The sequence below is a fragment of the Xenopus tropicalis genome, chromosome 6, assembly GCF_000004195.4.
Source record: "Xenopus tropicalis strain Nigerian chromosome 6, UCB_Xtro_10.0, whole genome shotgun sequence".
NCBI lineage: Eukaryota > Metazoa > Chordata > Amphibia > Anura > Pipidae > Xenopus > Xenopus tropicalis.
The window spans coordinates 14,795,664-14,822,231 of NC_030682.2; the positions used below are offsets into that span (position 1 = coordinate 14,795,664).

At 43.2% G+C, this 26,568-nt stretch overlaps 1 protein-coding gene across 10 annotated transcripts in view; it reads right to left on the minus strand.

Moving 5' to 3' along the window:
* kmt2c (lysine methyltransferase 2C) overlaps window positions 1-26,363 on the minus strand; it is a 129,840-nt gene extending 103,477 nt beyond the window's left edge. For 7 of the 10 annotated variants that reach the window (XM_031904521.1, XM_031904520.1, XM_031904518.1 and 4 more), the window contains exon 1: window positions 25,885-26,362. In XM_031904521.1, the coding sequence (XP_031760381.1) occupies window positions 25,885-26,051 (167 nt within the window). In that variant the 5' untranslated portion in view covers window positions 26,052-26,362. Of the gene's footprint in view, window positions 1-25,884 lie in introns of all 10 variants that reach the window. The other 3 variants (XM_031904513.1, XM_031904514.1, XM_031904519.1) reach the window with 1 other exon arrangement.
* Window positions 26,364-26,568: the final 205 nt, after the last annotated feature.

Consider the following 26,568-nt stretch of genomic DNA (forward strand, 5'->3'; position numbering starts at 1 on the left):
TAAATGCACTGATCTTTAATTTAAAAAAATTCACTCTAGTGGACTGTGACGAGCTCTAACTTCACCCTTTGATAAAGATACCCCATAGTATTAAAAGACATTCATGGGAGTGCCCTGCTCTAAAGAGCTTACAGTCTACAGGCACAGGCTTAGTGCATTCACAGACATTTACTGTTGCTACAGGTAAGTGGACGTAGCAATAAACCTGAACTGGGCAGGCTGGCAGAAGAGACATGTCAACAGGACTCCACCATGATTCAAGCCGATGGGTGTGCCGTGAGTATGGGCTAGAGATATGAAGTGACATGTTAGGGGCAGCAAGCAAACCCATTGAGCTGTGGCATCACTTATAGCTGGCTGAGTACAGTGGGTGACTGTGGGGAGTAACCAAGTGTGACATTCGCTTTAAGTTGCAGTTGCTCACCAAACAGGTGTCAGGCACCATATGTACAAAACAACACAGCGGGCTTTTATTTAGAGCAACATGAAACAAGCCACTCTGTAAGTCCCGACTCTTATTAAATAAATACGGCACTGGCAGGAAATGTGCATTATAATTAATAATTATTTACCAGCATGACTAACAGGGCAAATATTTTTGTACAGACTTGTGTGTGTTTAGATTGGCAGTCACATATTTCTTGAGCTGGTGGTATGCCATCAAGCTTCAGGGGGGTACTAGGCTACCCCGTGCAGCCCTACTGCCTCTTCCCTAAACCAATCGCACTTATTTACAACTGTTATTACACATGGGTATCTTCATACAAGACCTATTCATCTGCCCCTACTATCTAGGGTTGCCAATACTTTACTGGCTGGGGTGGGAGCAGGTACATAGTGGAGCAGGTATAGTATGTGAGGGGCATGGCAAGGATGCAAATGGGGTGGGCGATGCCATCAAGAATAAGCAGATCAGAGCAATTTAAGTTGAAAAGGTAGAGGGGAATTTGGGTAGGGGTTTGGGGCAGATCAGAATGGGATTTGGGGTGCAGCAGGAGAGGATTTGAGGATCGGAAGTGTGCCATGGTCGAAAGACTAGTTATTACAAGTACATAGCCAGTAAATTTGTAATACCAGCCCTGGCCTTGGCTGCTATTTTACCAACCAGTTGGTACCGACCAAGTGGCAACTCTACTACTAAACCAACAGCAAGTTCTGATTGTGATGGCTGCTTGGGTCACTGCTTTGGCCATAAGAATGTCAACATTTTAATAGCCACAATAACTAAGTAATAATGTAAAAAGAAATCTCTGCAATCCGTCCAAGAGAATTTCCATGGCCTTCCGTTGAAAATTCTATGACCCTTCTCAATGGCTTTAGACATTTTTGTAAGATATGATTTGAATATGATCTGTCCCTGGAATATGCAATACGAGTAATAATTGGCCCATTATATGTAAAAGCTGAACAGAACTGCTAAACGCTTTGTATACCCCACTGTAGGATTATATGGCAGGGTCCTGAGATCAGACCCCTTCACAAGCCATGGAACAACTTCCATGACACCAAGTCTTGCGTGATGAGACTTGCGGAGTCGGCGGATTAAAAGGCTGGATTAAAAAGACCAATGGCCGGACGTGGCCCACGGGCCGTAGTTTGCCCACCCCTGCTGTAGAGAAAATTGGCCATCGCTAATTAGAATTTGCCAAAAATGACAGATATATTAAGAAAGGGACACTGGGGGATGACAGTATATCTGTATATGTACAAGAGCTATGTTAAGACTAACAAGCTGAATTATTTCCTGAACTGGCGGGTTTCCTGGTGATAAGGCCAGAACAGCATGGAGAGACTTTATAAATAAATAATCTGCCTGGTTTTAATGAGCGCATCAAGGCCTTGCGAATACACACATCACCCATGCAATTCAGTCACACAAAATGGCACAGACAAGTCTATATAAAAACAACTGATACAGGAAATAGAAGTTTAAGAGGCCAGGCATTTCTGTCTCAATGACTAAAGGAAACTGCAGTCCAAGAGCTGACTGTTCATCTCTGTACTATAGTAAATAGCCGTGTAGCCTAGGGGCAGCCTCCGGGTCTGCAAATGAACAGCTATGTGATCTGACTGGTAGAAGCACCTTCTGATGAGGCAAAAAGTTAGCTAAACTCCTACTCACTTGGCAACTTGGTCAAATACATGGACCTTTAGTTTAGTGAATTGCCAATGGGATCTCTCCCAGGGAAACTGCTTTCACTTCAGCAAGTCACACTGGGTCACACTGGACTTTTCCTATACTAAGTGCGTGTTTGTGTACAGGTAAGGGACCGGTTATCCAGAATGCTTGGGATCCGGGGTATTCTGGATAACAGGTCTTTCTGTAATTTGGATTTCCATACTTTAGGTATACTAAAAAAATATTTTACCATTAAATAAACCTAATAGGACTGTTCTGTCCCCAATAAGGGGTAATTATATCTTAGTTGGGATCAAGTACAGGTACTGTTTTATTATTACAGAGAAAAGGGAATCATTTAACCATTAAATAAACCCAATAGGGCTGTTCTGCCCCCAATAAGGATTAATTATATCTTAGTTGGGATCAAGTACAGGTACTGTTTTATTATTACAGAGAAAAGGGAATCATTTAACCATTAAATAAACCCAATAGGGCTGTTCTGCCCCCAATAAGGATTAATTATATCTTAGTTGGGATCAAGTACAGGTACTGTTTTATTATTACAGAGAAAAGGGAATCATTTAACCATTAAATAAACCCAATAGGGCTGTTCTGCCCCCAATAAGGGGTAATTATATCTTAGTTGGAATCAAGTACAAGGTACTGTTTTATTATTAAAGGTATGGGATCCCTTATTCGGAAACCAATTATCCAGAAAGCTCCGAATTACGGAAAGCCCATCTCTCATAAACTCCATTTTAATCAAATAATAACGAATTTTAAAACCGATTACCTTTTTTTCTGTAATAATAAAACAGTACCTTATAATTGATCCCAACTAAGATATAAATAATCATTATTGGATGCAAAACAATCCTATTGGGTTTAATTCATGTTTTATTGTAGACTTAAGGTATGGAGATCCAAATTACAGAAAGACCCATTATCCAGAATACCCTTGGAAAAAAGGAAGTCAATTTTAAAAAATTGATTTATTTGATTAAAATGGAGTCAAAGGGAGATAGACATCCTGTAATTCAGAGCTTTCTGGATAACGAGTTTCCGGATAATGGATCCCATACATGTACTGAGTAGCAATGGAGCCTGTGGAATTCATAGGCAGCTTGTGCTTATTGCATGACGTGGCACCCATCTCTCATCTCAATAAAGCATCACTCCCTCCAGAAGTTATATCTGGTGATCAACTGGCAATAATCAGATATTTACTTTAGAGAAAGGCAGATTTTATAGTTTATTACCCGGCTGAGGTTCCAACACACCCATGGCATGACTTTATTAAGCCACAGAGCTAGAAGGATCCACCCAACTGGAATACCACCAGCATGCTGCATAGCTAAATAGCAGTTAATAAACACACAGAGTTGCCAATTAGGGAAAAAGAATAAGTAAAATTTGTAGATCCATAGGAAGCCCTGAAGTAGGTATAATTCATAAGCATATGTAGGTTCAGCATACAGGTATAGGACCTATTGTCTGGAATGCATGGGACTTGGGGGCTTCCAGATGAGGGATATTTTTGTAATTTGGAACAACAAACCTTAAAGGAACAGTTCAGTGTAAAAATGAAACTTTGTAAAATAGACAGACTGCACAAAATAAAAAATGTTTGTAATATAGATAGGCAAAAATGTAATCTATAAAGCCTGAAGTGGGCAGATGTCTAACATAATAGCCAGAACACTACTTTCTGCTTTACAGCTCTCTAACCTCTTAGTTTGTCTTAGTTAGTAGTGACTTTAGGGGGGGCCACATGAGACATAACTGTCAGTTAGTTTGTGAGCACGCAGGTCAGATTCAAAAGCAAACAAACTGACAGTTATGTCCCATATGGCCCCCCCTCACGTCACTGATTGGTTACTGACTGCTAACAGTTTAGAAAGCTGTACAGCAGGAAGTAGATTTCAGGCTATTATGTTAGATATCTGCCCACTCCAGCCTTTATAGATTACATTTTTGCCTAACAAACAATATTGAATTTTTGTTTTTATTTTGCGCAGTCTGTCTATTTTACCCAGTTTCATTTTTACATTGAACTGTTCATTTAAGGTTGCTATCACTATATGAACATTATCATCATCCCAATATATATATATTAATAATTATTGCTATATATTATTAATGTTTTAATAACTTGTAAGTAGACTTAAAATATTAAGATCCAAATTATGGAAAGATCCCTAATCTGGAAAAGCCCAGGTCCCAGGCATTCTGGATAACAGGTCCCATACCTGTATTAGAATGTAGGTGCAAACATGGAGACTTCTATATTAACTTTTTTAGTGCTTTGAGTGCTAAGGGACTAATAAATGGAAATAGTAAGGGCTAGCCTTGTCATTGCTTTGGGCCACTACCACCAATATAGCTCAGCTAAACTGAACTTTACATTCTGATTTTTTGTCTGATTTTTAAAGGTTCCTTATAAATGATTTAGGGCACAAAATAGTTTTGAACTGTGACTATAACAGAGACTTATGTTATTCAACAATTTATCATCTTCCTATTCCCATTAACCAGACGTCATACACAATCAGACTGGCATGCACATAGTTAACCCTTGTTCAGAAGACATGGAAACAATTATTGCTAAAGTCTAAACTACTTGCAACACAAAGAGTCTACATGCCAGGGCATTTCTCACATTTTTGTTTCATTTTCACATCTATAAGGCTAATTTTACACACAGGAAACCCTGCACTCAGTATCTATCAGGTGTAGGCACTGGGGACACAGGTGGAAATTAGAGAAATAATAGAATATCATTCTAAGCAGCCTTCATGAATATAAATTCATTAACAAGTTTAAACTGTGCTTTTGAAAGAAGTATCTGTCTGTTCCTTTCTGCACTGTGGGTTCTGTCTCTTGAGACAATGTAGCAGAAATCAACCTGGCATGTTTCCTAACAATGGAGTTAATCAGTGGCTTCTGCTACATTGTTTCAAAGGTCAGAACCAGCAGGGCAGAGAACAGAAAGGGACAGAGACCTACTGCTTTCTACAGCGGTTATACTGGCAAGTAAGCCACACGGAGCGGATTCTCATCCCCTACAATGGCATTGGCCTTTCCTTATGCCGACACCCAGAGCAAGTATGCATTTGGCCAATAAGAATCTACTCTGTGTGCCCGCTTCTGTGGCATTAGCCCATGTGGTATACGCCTTAAACCAGTGACCATTTGTAATGAATGTATACTGGTCAGTTGTTTAGGATTGAATTTACTTTGACAGCCTTGACCCAATAAAGGGAAATGTTGTAGTTAAAGTGCAGCGGTTCTGGTATCCGACCCATTTAGCTGGATATGCTAAGCATGATTCACTGCCCTCGTGTTTCTTACAGACATGTCCAACGTTTGTTTTCATTCACAAGAGACACACTAACCCTTTCCTGTTTAAGTTTCACATTTTATTTAGAAAATTTAAATGGGTTAGTTTACCTTTAAATTCAGTTTTAGTATGTTATTGAATTGGGTATTCTTAGCAACTTCTCAACTGGCCTTCAGTTTTTATTTTTATCATTTCTGAATGATTTTCCTTCCGCTTCTGACTGTTCCCAGTTTTTTTTTTTTTTAAATGGTGGGGGGGAGGAGAGACTATTGCCGTAAATCCACAATGTTATTATAGTTACCTTTAACTTTCCTGCTGTTTGGACCCTATTTATTTATTTTCCAGTCTCTCATTCAGACTACATGGTTGCTAAGAGAAATCATACCCTAGCAACCCGACAGCTGATAGATCATACTAAGGGTGAAGACACACGGAGCTACTAGTAGCAGCTTGTTGTGGCGTCTAAAATAGACAATGCTGATCATTTACTGATAACTGTCTCTACGTGTGTTTTAGAAGAAGCAATTCTCAGTATTGTCTACGGCAGGGAATATTCTGGTGTTTAGTAGCCATGAAAAAGTAGCTGCTGCTAGTAGCGCTGTGTGTCTTCATACTAAAAGTTACTTTAAAGATGAAAATTAGAGAAGAACTATCCCTTGAGGAGGAATGTACAATTATATTCCCACTGCCATATTTTCCTTTACTTTACAAATGTTTTTCTAATGCTGGCCACAACCAGGTGAGTAAATGGCACTGCTATGTTTGCAGATTTTCCCTTCCCAATACACACTATCCAATCCCAAACATGGCATACTCTTCACGTGCTGACATGGATGTCACAACTAGGGATGCACAGAAGCCAGAATCCAGTTCAGGGTTTGACAAAATCCCGGTACTTCTGCCTGACTTGAATGTAGCTGAACCAATCCCATTTGGGCAAATGCTGGTTCTTGAAAGCTGGATTTTAATTGGGTAGGATAATTATACACAGTTCTGCGTGGTTCTACACATAAGCACTTAGATCCACATTTTAATAATTTAATACACTTGTTGCCTATTATTTTTTTTTTTAAAAACTTAACATGCTGCATTTTTGTGTATTTGATGGGCAGGCATATCAATATACGTACATTAAACCCCCAACTGCCAAATGATCTCTAAAGAAAACAAAGGTTTAGCGCCAGCCTTAAAGGCCTCTTGTAAAACCAGCAGTGGGTACAAATAGCTGCTGGTACAAAGGATAAACATGTTAATCTGTGCCAAGATAAACACAGGCCCCCATTTACAGATCACTATGGGAAGCAGTGACAGGAGGATGGGGGGTGGCTTGGTTACAGCCCCATGTCCCATAAGCCACACAGTCTGGCTATTACATTTGCTCGGAGAGCACCGGTGAGTCACCCAAAACATCTGAGTCACCAATGAGCTCAGCCGAAGGCATATGTTTAACCCTTTGCCTATAACGGCCCTCTTGGTTGCCACAGATAAAAGCTGCCTTCTCCATATACCAGCAGCAGAGTATCCTGAATAAGGGCAAAGCATGGGCCAAATCTAAAGGACACTACGGATTTATGGAATATATGGAAAGTAAAAGCCTCCTGAAGTCTTCCTACAACTTTAGAAAACCGAGGCCTTCTGAAGGCCTTTCCATTCGTAACTCCGGTTGCCGGTGGGAAGGTATTTTGGAGCAGTTAGTCGCCCGCGATGGCAGAGATCTATCACGGGCAGCTAGGAAAGCAGACAGTTATAGGCATATATTTACTATCATAAAGCATTATTTTAGTATCAGGATACTGATACTTGCATGAAGCTGTTACAGGTATCAGATCCCCTATACCTAGAAAGCTCTGAATTACTGAAATGATTAATGTAATTATATCATTGTAAATAATTAGATCAATCATTAATTATATAGTGAATAAAGTACCCCCTACTGTTAAAATAATATATATTATAACAGATGACATCACTAAGCACTGTTTATAAGGATATCATTTATAGGTTGGTCCCACTGGGAAATGACCAAACTGTATATTATATAAATATATATTATATTAGACATTTTTTTATGATTTCTTTTTTCTCTGTAATATAAAACAGTAGATTGTATTGATGGTAACTAAGCTGTATAAATCCAAATTCTGGCTGGCTACTTAAAGACTCAAGAAGAAATTAAACAAATTCATTAACAAGTTTGATTTTCCGTTGGATTGGGGAACCGCATTGGTTCGTTGATGCTGCCCTCGGCCCGACGGTGTCTATGCCTGCCATTGTAATTCAATTACAATTCACCTTGGGTGGGATCTTACCATTTATGGCCACCTTTATATTTCTATATATATCCTACAGTGCCCCATCCAAGTACCCCAGTTAGGGTACCACTGGCACCTAATTGCAGGGCATTAGGGGGAAAAGATACTGCTGCTAGGAAAAGCCAGCAATTAAGTTATCCAGTTTTAGTTTACGGATATATTTCTGAAATCTAAATTAAGTAATACAAATAATGCTTGGTTAACGACATCCAACAGCTAGGAGTATTAAAAGACATAAAAATCTAAACTGCTAGGTTTATTCCCAATGAGACACAGCTTCCATTCTGACAATCAACAGCTTCGGCAAAGTGCCAGCGCAATGCCCCTGGCGGTGTATTTTTTCCCTGAAAGAAGCCCCAGCCTACCCTCTTTGATTATCTGCCACTACCCTGAGCAGTTAAAAGAAGTTACTGGAAAATTACATATATACACATATCTCTATCTCTATATGTTTATACACATGATGTAGGTCCCTGTGGGGGACCGAAATGTTAAGCTAAATAAACCTCTGGAACGTTGATTCAGCAAATCCTGTCCTTCTGCATTGTTTTTATACACACACTATGGGGCAGATTTCTCAACATGTGAATTTAGAGCTTAATACATCAAAAACTCACCCACATTCTATTTATTCCTACGGGTTATTTAGAAGTGTATTTATCAAATGGTTAGTTCTCACTTGCACCCATTGCAGATACATGTTCAAATAAATCAGAAAGGCACACACCAAACGAAAAACACCAGCCAGGGTGCAGAGTTGTAGTTCAACGAGATAAAAAAAATAAATAAATAACACCAGGACTCACAGGAACTTCAAAAATAATAAAGCTTTACTCTGTGTTCCACATTTCAGTCTTAATTCAGATCTTTCTCAAGAAGTAACTATATATCTCCATAATATAGATATATCTGTAATGCTTTCCAGATAAGGCATCTTTCTGTAATTTGGATCACCATTCCTTAAGTCTGCAAAGAAATCATTTAAATATTAAATTGTTTGCCTCCGAGTTAACTTTTAGTATGATGCAGAGAATAATATTCTAAGACAATTTTCTATTGGTCTTGATTTTTTTTTTAAATTTTTTTTTTTTTTTTTAATTATTTCACTTTTTGTTCAGCAGCTCTCCGGTTTGGAGTTTCAGCAACTATTTGGTTGCTGGGGTCCAAATGATCTTAGCGACCAGGGAGTAATTTGAATGAGAGACTGATATATGTATAGCAGAGGACATGTATACAAAAATAAGTAATAAAAAGTAACAATAACAATAAAACTGTAGCCTCACAGAGTAATAGGTTTTGGCTGCCGGGGTCAGTGACCCCCATTTGAAAGCTGGAAAGAGTCAGAAGAAGGCTGCAAATAATGAAAAAACAATCAAAAATAAATAAAGACCAATTGAAAAGTTGCTCAAAAATGGCCATTCTATAACATAAGTTAAAGGTAAACTACCACCCCTTTAAGTAGAACCAATAGGATTGTTTTGCCACAAATATGGTTTCACGCAGCTTAGTCAGGATCAAGTACAAGGGGGGGGGGGGGGGATTTAAGAATTTGAATGATTTGCTTTAAACAGACTATGGGAGATGATCATCCCGTAATTCAGAGCTTTCTTGATAACAGATCCTGTAGTATGTATCGTTTGTTTTAATCCCTAGCCATCTTATAGCCGATGCAGTCAATCCATTCTATGATCGTTTTGCTTATAATAAGATGTTTTTCAGTAGAAGGTAGAAAGAGATTTGGGGAGAGGCAGGGAGGCCTGGTGCAAAGGGCACAGGGCGGCTGTACCCACGGTGACAGATGAGAGGCGCACAGGGGATGTGACAAAGCGTACAGGCTGCGTGTCATTGGATGAGCGGCGCACGTGAAATCCCACAAAGCAACATGAAAGCCTTTCACTTTCATATGGAGATACGTCAGCCTATGGGCAGGGAGCCAGCACTTCCTCTCTGACGAGTCGCTTCCCTGCTCGGCACATTTAAAGGGACATTCCCAGGCACTGGAGAATAAAATCCACCCACTTACAGGGGTTGGGAAATAAAAAAAGAAGCGCTCCGGGTTGGAAAACAATGTACATGTGTATTTATTTTTTTACAAAGACCAACAGGATGCGATGCTGCCTGTACTGCAATACACCCCTCTGATCCTCACTGGAGCGGGGAGAAGCTGCATCCTTTAGCCCCAAGCTTTGTCTGCTTTCAGTGTAATGGGTTAAATCAGCAGCGCCTCTATAAAAAGACATTTATTGCACTTTAAAGAATGGGGGGGTGGGGGGGTTACCAAAACAAGGGTCAGTGTTACTCCAGACTAGTAACCCATGGCAACCAAACTTTTGCTTTCATTGGACTTACAAAAGCCTGCCAATCAGCTGGTATGTATAACGGAGCATTTCCCCTTCAAAACACAGTGAGAAAACTGCAATAAGATGAATGGTTTCTGGGTGATTTGTCCCTAAATTCCAATGGTCCAATCAATGGGAAACACTCCCTACAATCTTTACCCTCGGCTATCCGTTACAGATCATGCAGGCCTGGGGTTAGGAAGGGGTTACTCATCTAAAGCCTTAAAATGCAGCAATATTGCTTGTAGAGAGCAAAACTCAATGCCAATGGGGGCGCACTGGCAGATTAGTCTCTCCTGATCTTCGCTACAGTGGACTTTTCTTCCTGAAATGCTTTCCCGCCGGCAATAATGTACACCGCCAGTGGGAAAACATATGCGCCGCTTTGGCTTGCCGAAGTCAACAAAGTTTTCATGGTGACTTTGGGAAGCTGAAGCGACTCGTATGTTTTCCCACTTGCGATTTACAATATCCCTGGCGGAAAGGCATTTGCAGCAGATCAGCCAGTCGTGGTGGAGATTTATCGCGGGCGACCCTGTCATAGCCCTAAACTTACAGTTTATAAAAATATACGGCCATCCAGCTAAATGTAAACAAGGATTTTCTGTTAAATAAAGCGACTGCTAATGAAATCTATATATAAAGGGTTAAAATGGCAGTATTATAAATGCTTCTTTATTGGGTTAATTTGCACGTGCCTGTTCTCTTATATTTGTACAGCAGAGCCAACAGCTCTAGCTGAGTATGAGGAGAGTTGCAGTTCGGCATTAGCAAACACTCCACTTGCTGGTATATAATGCTACCGATGGGCCTGAGTAGGCTGAAGCTGCCGGTTAGTGCAGCCCTCCATTGCAAAGCCTGAGTTTGGCACGTGCCTCAGCAGTATCCTCACTCTTTATGAGCCACCCAAAGGAACTCACTGGGGGATGGGTGCTGTGTATCTGTGTGCCTAATGCAGGCCTGCAGCTATGGGCATCTCCCAGCTTAATCTATACATGAGCTATGGCAAACAGCCCCTAGCGCTGTACCTAGGACTATCAAGCACTTAACCAGTATATTGTGTAAATACTTTATAAACAACAGCACGCACCCTGGTAACATTATAGGTGAAAACTGTTACACATCTAAAAAGAAAGATTCAAGTTTTGGGCATAATTTTTTGTCTGTTTTTGTTTCTCTCCTTTGGGTGCAGAAAGCAGACCAAGTTCACCTAGTCCACCATCTCCCACACCGAAGTAATGCCCTAAAGGGGAATTTAAGGGCAATTAGGGGTTGCTGCTTATTTGCCATCCTGGAACTATACAAAGGAGACTGCTATAGCAGTCCATATGTTAAAGGAACAGTTCAGTGAGTAATAATGAAACTGGGTAAAATAGACAGAAAGGCTGGAGTGATCAGATGTCTCACATTATAGCCAGAACACTATGTCCTCCTTTATAGCTCTCAGTCAGTGATTTGGGGGGGGGGCCACATGGGAAATAACTGCTCAGTTAGTTTGTAAGCACGCAGGTCAGATTCAAAAGCAAACTTACTGAGCAGTTATGTCCCCAGATGCCCCCCCCTCAAGTCACTGATTGGTTGCTGAGTGCTAACAGTTAACTGCTAAGTGTTCCGGTTATTATGTTAGACATTCGCCCACTCCAGCCTATAGATTACATTTTTGCCTAACTAACTATATTAAAAACATTTTTTATTTTGCACAGTCTATTTTAGCCACTTTCATTTTTACATTGAACTGTTCCTTTAAGGCCAGACACAGCTTGGAACCCAAGAAGCCTAAGGGCTCATACTCACGAGTGTCCGTTCCTGCGCTCCCCTTTGGTGGCGCTCTCCTGTGTGAGTACAGCCCCATTAGGAAGAATGGGATGCGTTTCTTCCTGCGCTCCCCTGTGGGGGAATACAGGAGAATGCCGCTGAAGGGGGGCGCAGGAACAAACTGCACCAATTAAATCTATGCAAACCAGCCAATCTGATTGTGCCATGCAATAAAATCCACTGTGAGTGGGCGGGAAGCACTTGCAGCTGGGGTCAGACAGACATACAAGTCTCTTATTCATCCCCCAATGTCCGTTTCCTATGCAACTGGTAGGATTCAATTTCATTATTTTCATTTTCTCCAAGAAAATGGGGAGATTTGCAGGCAGATTTGGCGGGCACTGATTTTTCATTTCCCAGAATCGGATGCCAGCCTGCGTGTGAATGAGCTAAATGGTCTATACTTTACATAAAATATCTATTATCCTTAATTCAATCTAGTAATGGAAATATGTGTTTGTATAGAGAAGCAGGACACGTGTAAGCCAACTATTATACAAGTGGATATTTAACGGTGCACTACATGCGTTATTCACAAAGGTGGGATAAAGAAAGATTGGATTAAGTAAGATTAAAGGACAAGCAAAGCCCAATTCACTGGGGGGTGGTTAGGAACCTGCCTGTTATTTTGTTTCAGCTGAGATGGTGAAATCCTGGTTGGCTGTTCAGCAACACTGGCCTGTAACCAGTCATTTCCGCACCTACCATACTGACCTGTAACCTGTAACCCGTGGAGTCGGAATTGGCAGCAATTTTGGGTACCTGGGAGTTTGAGGTACCATAAACTGAGGAGTCAGAGAAGGATTTATGTACCAACACCACAGCCCTCCCTGCCTGGCCACTGATAGGGCAATTTCTAACTAAAATTTGCACCAATCACAAAAGGCCTTCCAATCACCACCCACCACCATTTGTCTGGGCAAAATGCCTGGTTGCTTCACGTTATCTCTCATCAGCTAGGAGGGTGGCTGATTACTCATACGAGTTGTTCCTGTATTCTGAGCAGCAGAGCAGTAATTGTTCCTATGCTCTATAAGCCCAAAACCTCTATTAATGAGGAGATGTGGGTTCCTACACATGGGCTTTTGTAGCTGCATTACTGTGTATTCCCCTGGTTGTCTTTCTGGGAGCTTTACTGTATTTTTGTAAACACCAAACAGATAATAAAACTGCACCTTTTTGTGAATATGATGCTCTTTTTACATCAATTTTATGCCATTAAAGGACATCAAAACCCAATTCACTAGGGGTAGTTGCGGTCGACCAGACCGATGCGGAAGTGCGGCGTGAATGCGTACATACACGACTCATAAGCATTCATGCATCACTTCTGCATCCCCGGCTTGATCGCGGTCCACCAGAAATCCACGGGGGATCAACTGGTGGAAAGCGACCGACGTCCTGGCCACCCCTGGATTAGGGTGATGGCCAATGGGGAACTTGTCACCTGTGGTTAGTCTCGGCTATCGTAGGCAACTAATCTCCCCAAATGCCTTCCCACCAGCAATAATGTGAATCTCCAGTAGTAAGGCATACAGACACAAGGAAACTTCGGGCGACTTCAGAAAACGAAGCGATGCCTATGCCTTCCCACCAGCGATTCACATCGCAAAATGTATTCCCACCACCGATGGAGATTAGTTGCCCGCAGTAGCCAAGATTAAACATGGGGGATTAACCTCCCTGTGGCCCATTAGCCACCCTTACAGAAGATAGGAACAGCTCATACGAGTAATCATATACAACTTATAACGACATCAGGAACTGTGGTAGCCCCTACAAAGGGTGGGGATCAGAGGGCCCTGTGTGACACTGAACTAAAACCTGGGAGGGGCAATTTAACAACTTGCACCAATTGCTCCCCGGAACCAGGTGAGTAAATCTGCACTGATGGGGCTATTTGGCTGATGGCAGTGTTCCTTAACAGCCATCAAAGCCCACTAAGCACACCAGGATTTCTCCATGGTCTTCTCATCTCAGGCGAAACAGTAATTTTATTGATTCTTTAAAGGGAAAGCGCCATTAAGGAATTATAAAGTAAAAGGCAAAGTTTGCCCCAATCCAGCCATGACTAAATTCATTGATATGGAAGGCCAAGGGCTACAGTTTCCCAATACTCCCATACTACTTTTTTTCTAAAATCATCAAAAAAACAAAATCATTCTCTTTCCGAGCACTCATGGTAGTGGTGAAGCTGAAGTGCAATATTGTCTCTCTCGCCATTCCTTTCACAGAGAGTGATTTTAATGCAATTTTGGCTCATTAACTGCTATTTTAGGAAGCAGTATTCAATGGAGCCAGAAAAACAGTTAGGCAGTATGGAAAAACAATACAGGTGAATTATAAAAAAGGCTTGTGTGACTTTGTAATTGCTACTGTGGAAGTTTACTTTTTAATAAAGTACTAAAATTGGTTTTATTTTCTGACTGTGAAGATAGTTGAAGAGGTGCCTACTGGGCAAGCTTGCTGCCTCTGCTCCAATGGAAAACAATCAAGCATGCACAGTAGGTGCCTCTTCGACCATCTTCACAGTCAGAAAGAGAAGGAGAGCTCAGCAAAGAAAAGGGGGTGGAGCTTTTTGCTAGACTAGGAAGTTGCTGAGAGAGCTGCAGTAGAGCTGCTTGTGGTACAGAATCTACATGAGACTAAATACAAGGAGAAAAGGAATGTTATTCTGGGCACTATTTAGAACTGGAAATGCCTTGCCCACAGCAGCCAGATTTCAAATGTCTAGGTGGCCTAGGAAGGAACAGTAATATTAAAAAAAAAAAGGCTTTTTTTTTTTTTTTTTTAAGTGGTGAAAATATAATGTACTGTCCTGTTTGTTACAGAAACCCTACTATAGTTTATATAAATACCCCGCTGTGTAGCCCCGGGGGGCAGCCATTCCTGCACTGGTACAGCTGGGGTGTTTGCTACAGAAACCCTACTATAGTTTATATAAATACCCCGCTGTGTAGCCCCGGGGGCAGCCATTCCTGCACTAGTACAGCTGGGGTGTTTGCTACAGAAACCCTACTATAGTTTATATAAATACCCCGCTGTGTAGCCCTGGGGGCAGCCATTCCTGCACTGGCACAGCTGGGGTGTTTGCTACAGAAACCCTACTATAGTTTATATAAATACCCCGCTGTGTAGCCCCGGGGGCAGCTGTTCCTGCACTGGTACAGCTGGGGTGTTTGCTACAGAAACCCTACTATAGTTTATATAAATACCCTGCTGTGTAGCCCCGGGGGCAGCCATTCCTGCACTGGTACAGCTGGGGTGTTTGCTACAGAAACCCTACTATAGTTTATATAAATACCCCGCTGTGTAGCCCCGGGGGCAGCCATTCCTGCACTGGCACAGCTGGGGTGTTTGCTACAGAAACCCTACTATAGTTTATATAAATACCCCCGCTGTGTAGCCCCGGGGCAGCCATTCCTGCACTGGTACAGCTGGGGTGTTTGCTACAGAAACCCTACTATAGTTTATATAAATACCCCGCTGTGTAGCCCCGGGGGCAGCCATTCCTGCACTGGCACAGCTGGGGTGTTTGCTACAGAAACCCTACTATAGTTTATATAAATACCCCGCTGTGTAGCCCCGGGGGCAGCCATTCCTGCACTGGTACAGCTGGGGTGTTTGCTACAGAAACCCTACTATAGTTTATATAAATACCCCGCTGTGTAGCCCCGGGGGCAGCCATTCCTGCACTAGTACAGCTGGGGTGTTTGCTACAGAAACCCTACTATAGTTTATATAAATACCCCGCTGTGTAGCCCCGGGGGCAGCCATTCCTGCACTGGCACAGCTGGGGTGTTTGCTACAGAAACCCTACTATAGTTTATATAAATACCCCGCTGTGTAGCCCCGGGGGCAGCCGTTCCTGCACTGGTACAGCTGGGGTGTTTGCTACAGAAACCCTACTATAGTTTATATAAATACCCTGCTGTGTAGCCCCGGGGGCAGCCATTCCTTCACTGGTACAGCTGGGGTGTTTGCTACAGAAACCCTACTATAGTTTATATAAATACCCCGCTGTGTAGCCCCGGGGGCAGCCATTCCTGCACTGGCACAGCTGGGGTGTTTGCTACAGAAACCCTACTATAGTTTATATAAATACCCCGCTGTGTAGCCCCGGGGCAGCCATTCCTGCACTGGTACAGCTGGGGTGTTTGCTACAGAAACCCTACTATAGTTTATATAAATACCCTGCTGTGTAGCCCCGGGGGCAGCCATTCCTGCACTAGTACAGCTGGGGTGTTTGCTACAGAAACCCTACTATAGTTTATATAAATACCCCGCTGTGTAGCCCCGGGGGCAGCCATTCCTGCACTGGCACAGCTGGGGTGTTTGCTACAGAAACCCTACTATAGTTTATATAAATACCCCGCTGTGTAGCCCCGGGGCAGCCATTCCTGCACTGGTACAGCTGGGGTGTTTGCTACAGAAACCCTACTATAGTTTATATAAATACCCCGCTGTTTAGCCCCGAGGGCAGCCATTCCTGCACTGGTACAGCTGGGGTGTTTGCTACAGAAACCCGACTATAGTTTATATAAATACCCCGCTGTGTAGCACCGGGGGCAACCATTCCTGCACTGGTACAACTGGGGTGTTTGCTACAGAAACCCGACTATAGTTTATATAAATACCCCGCTGTGTAGCACCGGGGGCAACCATTCCTGCACTGGTACAACTGGGGTGTTTGCTACAGAAACCCTACTATAGTTTATATAGCGCAACCAATCAGGGCCCGTAATTCTTTAACGGGGGCCGCAGAGTCAGCGGCCCGGATTAAAAAAGCCAACGGCCCGGAAGTGGACGTGGGCCATAGTTTGCCCGCCCCTGTCTTAAAGCTACATTGTATGTAGAGGTTTGTAGAGGTTGCCAAACAGGTAGATCTTTCCCCAGTGAAGCTTACTGGACTTTTGGATCTAAAGGTGGCCATACACGCACCGATATTATCGTACGAAATCGGTGCGTGTATGGTATATCGGCGAGTCGACCGATATCGCAGGAAGCTGCTGGTATCGTCCGACTCGCCGATTGGACCAGTTTGAAAATTTTGATCGGGCGCCATAGAAGGCGCCTGACCAAAATTCTCCCTTCAGATCTGAATCGGCAGAAGGAGGTAGAAATCCTATTGTTTCTACCTCCTTACCTGCCGATTCAGCCCTGAATGGTGTGTGGCGGATCTGACGATGTTTCGTGCGACCGATGGTCGTACAAAACATCGTCAGATCGCCACGTGTATGGCCAGCTTTAGTGACGGGGTTACAGGCTGCTGCCGCTGCCAGATTTTTAAGATCTGACCAATCGATATCTGGGCAATTTTCAGGCAGATATGAGTCAGGCATGTCTGTAAGAGCGCCCTTAACATGGCAGCTACAGACTCCACAGCTAAAATCTGCCTGTGTAAGCCACCTTTAACCTAATCAAGAAACTATGCAGCTCCTTCTCTGAACTAAATATATTTAAAAGGACAAGATATTTTCTTTATTTTTAATTAATCAGGGCTATCATTCAACCGTATCCACAAAGATATACTGTTGGCATCATAAGCTTGAGCTTAGTTTGTATGTGTCAGTGTGTATCTTAATTAGATTGTAAGCCTGACTAGGCAAGGACCAATGTGAGTTATTAACCTATCTATAAAATTCAACAGAATATACTGACCCCATATGAATAATAATAATAGATACACCTTGTTGCTGGGGAATGCTAAGCAGCCAAACTGCAACCAATAAACAGCACTACAGACTGGCTCAGACAAGCGGTGATATTGTACGCAATGGTTTACTTTGAATTTTGTTATAAAAAAAAGAAAAAGGACAAAACAAAACATGGCAAATTTGCCATAAATGTTCTGTACCTTAAAGCAGCAGGAGCCTGCATGTCACAAGGCAGCGTGGCATTGATGGCAACCCATTCAGCGGCAGAAGACATTTGTCAAGGTGCGCACACCGGGGAGGTGTATAGATTTGCTGCTTTTAACGGCAATCCAACAAGATACTAAAGTAACACATTACGGGCCCTGCTGGAACTCCAAGCAGAGATTTAAACTGACTGAACAAAAACCTGACAGAAAATTTTAATCTTAAGAGACAAAAATCACCATTTGCACTCATTGTGTCTATAGAAAAGAAGCAGATTCTACAATTTTCTTCTGTTTAACCATCACGCACAGTTTTGGGACCTGACGGAAACATTCCGATTAACTTTAGTAGGAAACTGTTGATGGAAATTGTTCCATAAGATTGCTACAGGGGTACAAGCTTCTACCCACAGCCTTCATTTGCACTGACAGACCACCATAATTACACTTTAATTGCAGTTTACTTTTATACCATATATATGGTGGCCACACACATGGCGATTTGCGATCGTTCAATCGGCCACTAACGTTCAGAGCTGAAACGGCAGATAAGGAGGTAGAAACAATAGGATTTCTACCTCCTTCGGCCAATTTACCCCTGAAGACAGATTTTGCTCAGGCGCCTTCTATGGCGCCCAATCGGCGAGTCGACCGATATCAGCAGCCTCTTGCGATATCGGTCGACTCGCCGACTTGCCATACACGCACTGAATATCGTACGAAACGAGGTTTCGTACAATATTATCGGTGCGTGCATGGCCAGCTTTAGGGTGAAGACACACAGAGCTACTAGTAGCCGCTACTTGTCGTGGTTACTAAAAAAGACAATGCTGATCATTTACTGATAATGGTTTCTGTGTGTGTTCTGGCAATTCTCAGTATTGTCTATGGTAGGGTATTTTCTGGCATTTAGTAGCGGCGACAAGGATTTGCTATCAGTTACTTTAGGGTGGGGGGGGGGCATATGAGACATAACTGTCAGTTAGTTTGCCTTTGCATCAGACCTGCGTGCTCACAAACTGAACAGTTATGTCCCATATGCCCCCCCCCCCTCAAGTCACTGATTGGTTACTGACTAAGAGGCTAGAGAGCTAAAAGCAAGAAGTAGTGTTCTGGCTATTATGTTAGACATCTGCCCCCTCCAGCCTTTATAGATGACATTTTTGCCTAACTATATCCATTTTACCGAGTTTCATTTTTACAATAAACTGTTCCTTTAAAGTTACGCAGCTTGTGAACAGTGACACTGCACAGGCTCAGCGCACTTGTCGAGATGCTAAGCTTACAGAATCTTGGGAATTACAAAAATATATGAAAAAAAAAAAGTTATTACAGAATTTCTGTCACAGTACCTGACGCTACAGGGCTGATAATTAATTCACATGCAGAAACCGTCGGTTTCCTCACAGTCATGCAATGTGACTCTTAATTACTAATCAGATTTCTATTATGAATCTTATGTTGCGAGCCAGTCCCTAAACTCATTTCACTGACAGCAGCCCAGGGCATTTGTTGTGAATTAGCGGAAAAGGATGGGGGGCGAGTGGAGACGTTTCACAGATCTTCACTGCTACAGGGATGTGGGAGCCTTGCGCTGCTAACTTAAAGGGGTTGTTCACCTCCGAGTACGATGTAGAGAGTGCTATTTTGAGACATTTTGCAATTGGTCTTCATTTTGTATTACTGGTAGTTTTTTTAATCATTTTACTTTTTTGTTCCGCAGCTCTCCAGTTTGGAATTTCAGCAGTTATCTGGTTTCTAGGGTCCAATTAACCTTAGTAACCAGGGAGTGGTTTGAGAGAATGACTGATATAGGAATAGTTGAGGGGTTGAATAAAAAGAAAGTAACAATAGCAATAAAATTGTATCCTTACAGAGCAATCGTTTTTTTTGGCTGCCGGGGTCAGTGACCCCCATTTGAAAGCTGGAAAGAGGCAGTAGAAAAAGGCAAATAATTCAAAAACTATTACAGATAAAAAATAAAGACCAATTGAAAAGTTGCTTAGAATTGGCCATTCTATAACATACTAAAAGTAAACTTAACAGTGAACCACACCTTTAAAAATTTATTTATTTATTTATTCTTTAAATAGTAAAGGGGACTGGTTCCTTCAAATGTAGTGTGGGATATAAATACATGTTGGGAGTGCCTAGCAAAGGCAGCCCTCAGTGCTGAGCTAATACTCTGCTTAACATTAATAACATTCAGAGGGTTTTTCAAACTCACAGGCATTTGTCTACACAATAATACATTTTGATTAAACTAGTTTAACCGTTTGAAGTCTGACAGCCATGCTCTTACGTATACATCACCGCCTAATTTACATCTGCAATGTGGGGATCTATAGATAACAGGAAAATAATGATCTGATACCATCTATGTTCTCATCTTTTGACTACCAAATTCTTTAATGTGAACACTCCGTTTTTATGCATGTTCTCTATACTGGATGCACCTATTACCCACCAACATACTGGCATGCAGAAATCATAAGCTGATGGCTTAGGCCCCACTGAGTACCATTGGGTTAAGGGGTGAGTGAAGCTGTTGTTCTGACTGGATCAGTCCCCACTCATATAGAGAGAGTAGCTAGAATAAGGCCTTAGTCTCACTCCCTTCTATAACGTGGTTTCATCTAACATGGGCCTCTGGTTTCCTGTGTCTCCCTCACTCTTTTCATTCTCTTGCAATGAACCTCTCTGACAAGTTGGCGTCTACTGTGACACTTAGTTTAGAAGGAACTTCGGGTGACAACCATCTAGAACACGTGTCAAACACAAGGCCTGCAGGCTGAATATGGCCCTTCTGGCTGTCTTATGTGGCCCCTGGTGACTGTGCCTGACTGTACAGTGCGACTTAAGGTCCCCATACACCTTCAGATCCGTTCTCTTGGCGATATCTCCCACCTACGGCCCTGGGGCCGAAAGATCAAATTATAACGACGGGTATAGACAAAGTCGGCTTGTTGATGCGGTCCCCGACCCAGCTAGAGTTTTTAACCTGCCCAATCGATATCTGGCCAATTTCAGACCAGATATTGGTCAGGCAGGCCCGTCGGTAGTGCCCATACACTGGCCGATTAGCTGACGAATCAGTCAAAGGGACCCATATCGGCAGCTAGAATCGGCCCGTGTATGTGGACCTTTAGCCTGTGTTTTAGATTTCAGCCTCCTTATGTGATCGAGTTTGACAACCCCTGATCTAGAACACTGACCGAGTAGTTGAGTAGAACAGACAGTTTGCATCCATTTTAGAAAAGGTCCTGTTGTGAATATTCAGTGGAATATGAATGTTATCAGAACAAAGTTTTTATTAGGGTGAAGACACATAGAGCTACTAGTAGCAGCTACTATTTCACAGCTATTGAACTCCAGAAAATCCCCTGCCATAGACAATACTGAGAATTGTCTCTGCTAAAACACATGTTGAGACTGTTATCAGTAAATGATCAGCAGTCTATTTTAGTAACCACTACAAGTAGCTGCTACTAGTAGCTCCGTGTGTCTTCACCCTTATAGGAAGATACATGGCCAGGCAATAGGGCATAATAAGGCCCTCCAAGAGATTCCTATGGCCTCAGTACGCTCAAGGGTTCTCCGAATTATCCCTTTTTGGGTAACATCATTTTTATATAATCTGGCCCCTAATCATATGGAATAAAGTATAACTGGCCCTTTGTATGGGTACAGCACTAGTCTAACAGGTCCCATTTTATACCATTACTATAGCCATACTATTTCTGTATCCGCTTGTTATTTTATTACTGAATAGAACATTGTCTATTCTGTATCTTTACAGGGGGAAGGGTAAGTAAACTCAAACCTATAGCAAGTTTGCTCTATCAATGGCCAAAAAGATATATGTTGAAGGAAAATAAAATGCACAGAAAGCATGATCATCGGTGCAGACATATCATTTGTCATTCTAACCACCTCTCATAAAAGCACATTTGTATAGGGCTTAATAGAACCTCCCTGTTTAGAAGTCTATATTCACAGTATAAGAAAGGTCTGGTCCAAGCCAAGGAGGAGTTACATGGGTTACATTAAAAGTAGGCCTGAGTGTTCTAATCTCAGTACAAGTGAATCTGTGTTTGAACACAGAATGGTCTGTTCCTTTCACAATGGGGTTCCTGTTAAAAGGGGAGAGATGTGTCTGACCAAAAGTACAGGGGTTAAAAGGACATGTATTAACAAATTAGCAAGGTGTTGCTTGGAAAACCGGAGATGCTGTTCCTGCCATCATTAGCAATAAGTCACACCTAAGCAAGCATAGCAAAATACATGGAAGAGACTTTGTTTTATTTGCACAAATGCTTGCACACAACACTAAAGGGACAGTACACAATGCAGAGCTTCACATTATACAATGTTAGTAGGGTCTGGCTATGACAAGTGGGCATATCGTAAAGATACGTCAGTTTATATGGAAGCAACTACAAACCAGTACTTGGACACAAATGCCTCAGTTTATAGTTAACTGTGATATTTCTATGTTTTTGAAGCTTGAAAACTATTACACGAAAATAAAAAAGACATTTATAAATTTAGAATATGAAATAATGTTAAAAAAAAGCACTCTGCACCTTATACCATTTACAGTAACACAAACAGGAGCCAGGCACTGTGCCTACAACGGCTGGGTATGAACACATAGGAAGGCTCATAACCTAGTGAAAGGAATAAAGCTTGCACAGTTACATTCTAAATATAATGTATATGTGTTATCTGGGCTGAAATAATACTTTTACATGCACATTTAGTATTACGCACATAAGGGAAAGTCGCTTACTGGCTGGCAGAGATGGGCAGCATAATTAGCATCTTATTGCACAGTATTGTATTTAACAGCTAACCTCAGATGCCCAGGATACTTAACAGTGTAATGCGCTATACCAGGGGGCGATGCCAACTCTGCATGCTAAATGGCCTTCAGACTACAGCGAAGAAGGCATTTTGTATGAATAAACAGAGTATTATTTAATTCAGACGCCAGGATATGGTTATATACTGCTGACAAAGCCTGTTTTAAGGTGGCAAGGAGGGTGTCCAGTAGTTGAAATAGAGACATAAGGAGGCCTTATCACTAAAGCAACACAGGTCAAAAGGCGGTGACGGGTACTTAATGATAATTATGAAGTTTCTCTTTCACAATCTAATTCTTTATAGCGCACATATTCTGCAGCACTTTACACAGTTTGCTCATCATTCCCAGCACCAGTAGAGCTGACACTCAAAGATCCCTATCCCATTCACACACACTAGGGACAATTTCATCAGTTGCCCATAAACCTGCCCATACGTTTTTGAAATGAGAGTACAGAGAGCAAATCCACACCAAACAGACACAGAGAGACCATACACACTCACATTGCAGTTAGTGTACTGGCTGGAATCAAATTCAGAACCCCCAGTGCAGCAAGGCAACAGTGCCATCCATTGCATGACTATGCTAGCACCTGTAGCTACCATTTCTGTGTAAAGAGAATATACATTCTCAGAGATTTCCAGCTGGCAGCCCCAAAAAGAAAATAAAAACCATTTTATTAGTGATATGTGTGTGTGTGCGCATATATATAGGTCAGTCAAGGGCTCTTCACAGACAACTTATGGTGAACATTTAGTTAATAACAGATACATAATGAACATATGAAAAATGCAGTGCACTAGGACCCTGTATGCAAGGTTCCTATATACATACATTTTTCCCCTCAGCACAAAACTTTTGCCCAAAACAACACAGTGGCTATATGGGTTTTATATAAAAAGATATAAATAAATAAAATAGGCAAAGCACAGAGCAAATACATGTTGGCAATGTGATGACAAGTACACTTCCTGCATCCTACTAAACACCTCCTGAAGAGTGATGTAAAACCTTCAGCCTTCCAGATGTTGTAGGGAGTTGGGAAGTACAGGCATTGGCTTTTATTACAATCACACACACTATGCTTCATTTTATCGGGAGCCAACTAAACTACCTGTGTGTGGAGAAACCCACAATACCCAGATGGCATTTGCCCTGGGACCTCAACATCAAAGTGGCCTAAGGTGCAAAGTAGATGTACAGTAGTATAGTATCAAAGATACTCAGCGGGACAGCATACATACTCTTAGCTTAGAGTGCCATTGTGGCATCAACACCTTGGACCCCGTGCAGCAAAACAGTAATGCTATGAATGCTGTGAAACAACCAGATATTCTAGAGACATTGAGCCTGCACACACCCAGCCTGTTGCACCATAATGCTCAGCATCCCCCAGTAACACTGAGACTTGTAGTTTACCAACAACATCATTTCCTCTTCAGACTGACTATCCCTACAGGCACAACTGTCACGTTTAAGGAAACACACCAACAATTTTTTGATGCTCAAAATTCTATATACCCCCTTAATGAGTGGAACAGAGACACCCAAGCGGCTATATTTTGCTTTAAAAGTTGGCCACAGCAACGCCATATTTCTGCACTTGCACGTGACAACTTGGCAGCCGATTTGACAGTTATCTCACACTTTATGGCAGAGGAAGCAGTAGTGAATGCACCACATATAATAAATATGAATATTCACATAACCAAGGGACCCTGTACTGAGCCAACAGTGTTTACATTTTGATTGAAGAGGAAAATCAAGAGAAAGCAAATTGCACATCTAAGCAGGAAAGGGGGGATCTGTCAGTGAGATGAAGAGCCCTGTTACTTAAGCCGGGGTCCCCAAATGTTGCTGAACTACAACTCCCAGTGTGTCAGTGAGTTGAAGGGCCCTGTTACTTAAGCTGGGGTCTCCAAATGTTGCTGGACTACAACTCCCAGTGTGTGTCAGTGAGCTGAAGGGCCCTGTTACTTAAGCCGGGGTCCCCAAAAGTTGCTGGACTACAACTCCCAGTGTGTGTCAGTGAGCTGAAGGGCCCTGTTACTTAAGCCGGGGTCCCCAAATGTTGCTGGACTACAACTCCCAGTGTGTGTCAGTGAGTTGAAGGGCCCTGTTACTTAAGCTGGGGTCCCCAAATGTTGCTGGACTACAACTCCCAGTGTGTGTCAGTGAGCTGAAGGGCCCTGTTACTTAAGCTGAGGTCCCCAAATGTTGCTGGACTACAACTCCCAGTGTGTGTCAGTGAGCTGAAGGGCCCTGTTAGTTAAGCTGGGGTCCCCAAATGTTGCTGGACTACAACTCCCAGTGTGTGTCAGTGAGTTGAAGGGCCCTGTTACTTTAGCCAGGGTCCCCAAATGTTGCTGGACTACAACTCCCAGTGTGTGTCAGTGAGCTGAAGGACCCTGTTACTTTAGCCAGGGTCCCCAAATGTTGCTGGACTACAACTCCCAGTGTGTGTCAGTGAGCTGAAGAGCCCTGTTACTTTAGCCAGGGTCCCCAAATGTTGCTGGACTACAACTCCCAGTGTGTGTCAGTGAGCTGAAGGGCCCTGTTACTTAAGCTGGGGTCCCCAAATGTTGCTGGACTACAACTCCCAGTGTGTGTCAGTGAGCTGAAGGGCCCTGTTACTTAAGCTGGGGTCCCCAAATGTTGCTGGACTACAATTCCCAGTGTGTGTCAGTGAGCTGAAGGGCCCTGTTAGTTAAGCTGGGGTCTCCAAATGTTGCTGGACTACAACTCCCAGTGTGTGTCAGTGAGCTGAAGGGCCCAGTTACTTTAGCCAGGGTCCCCAAATGTTGCTGGACTACAACTCCCAGTGTGTCAGTGAGCTGAAGGGCCCTGTTAGTTAAGCTGAGGTCCCCAAATGTTGCTGGACTACAACTCCCAGTGTGTGTCAGTGAGCTGAAGGGCCCAGTTACTTTAGCCAGGGTCCCCAAATGTTGCTGGACTACAACTCCCAGTGTGTGTCAGTGAGCTGAAGGGCCCAGTTACTTTAGCCAGGGTCCCCAAATGTTGCTGGACTACAACTCCCAGTGTGTGTCAGTGAGCTGAAGGGCCCTGTTAGTTAAGCTGAGGGTCTCCAAATGTTGCTGGACTACAACTCCCAGCATGCTTTCAGCAACAGTTGGGGACAGAATGTTGAGAAACAGGACCCCCCCAAGGGGACCCGGTGACTGTTCGGGTCAGGAACCCTACCCCCAATAGCTGCTCTGCTTGGACTTACTTCTTCCGGGCCCTCTGTAGGGGGGAGGAACCATCCTTTCTGGGCCGGCCCCGGGGTCTTTTGTCCGTGGCTGCGGGGCTGGCGGGGCCCTGGGGCCCGGGCTGCTCACAGGCGGACTCTAGGCTCTTGTCCTCGGATGACATCCTAGGGAAGGGGCCCGCACTCATCCTCCCCGGGATCGGGCCGCATCCTCGGCTGGTGCTGATGACACTGGGGGAGGGGGGGAATGGGGAGGGACTGGGAAAGGCCCCGGTTCCCCCCGGGGAGGGCAATAACAACAAAAGGTGGGGGGAGTAGAGTATGAGGCAGGGGCAGCAAGGAAACCCCCCCGCGGCCTCTCCTCACCCTGCGCCCCACCGTCACAGCTTCACTAGTCCGAACACCGCAGCTCCGACACCGAGTCACTGTGTGTGCGACAGGGCTACGCGCGTCCCCGCCGGGAAACCTGTCAGGGCGCATGCGCGGCGCTGGGTGAGGGGAAGGCTGACGCGCGTCCTAGTGACGTCACGGCCCCGCCCTCTCCCGCAGCTACAGCGGCGGCGGCTTAAGGGCTGCCTGGAAAACATGGCGGTCTGGATTGCGGTCAGCTGACGGGAGCGGGCGGTGGGGCGCTCTTAGCGCTTTCCTATTGGCTGTCTTGCTCTAGCAATATGGACGGCTTCGCGATCCTATTGGCTGTCTGTA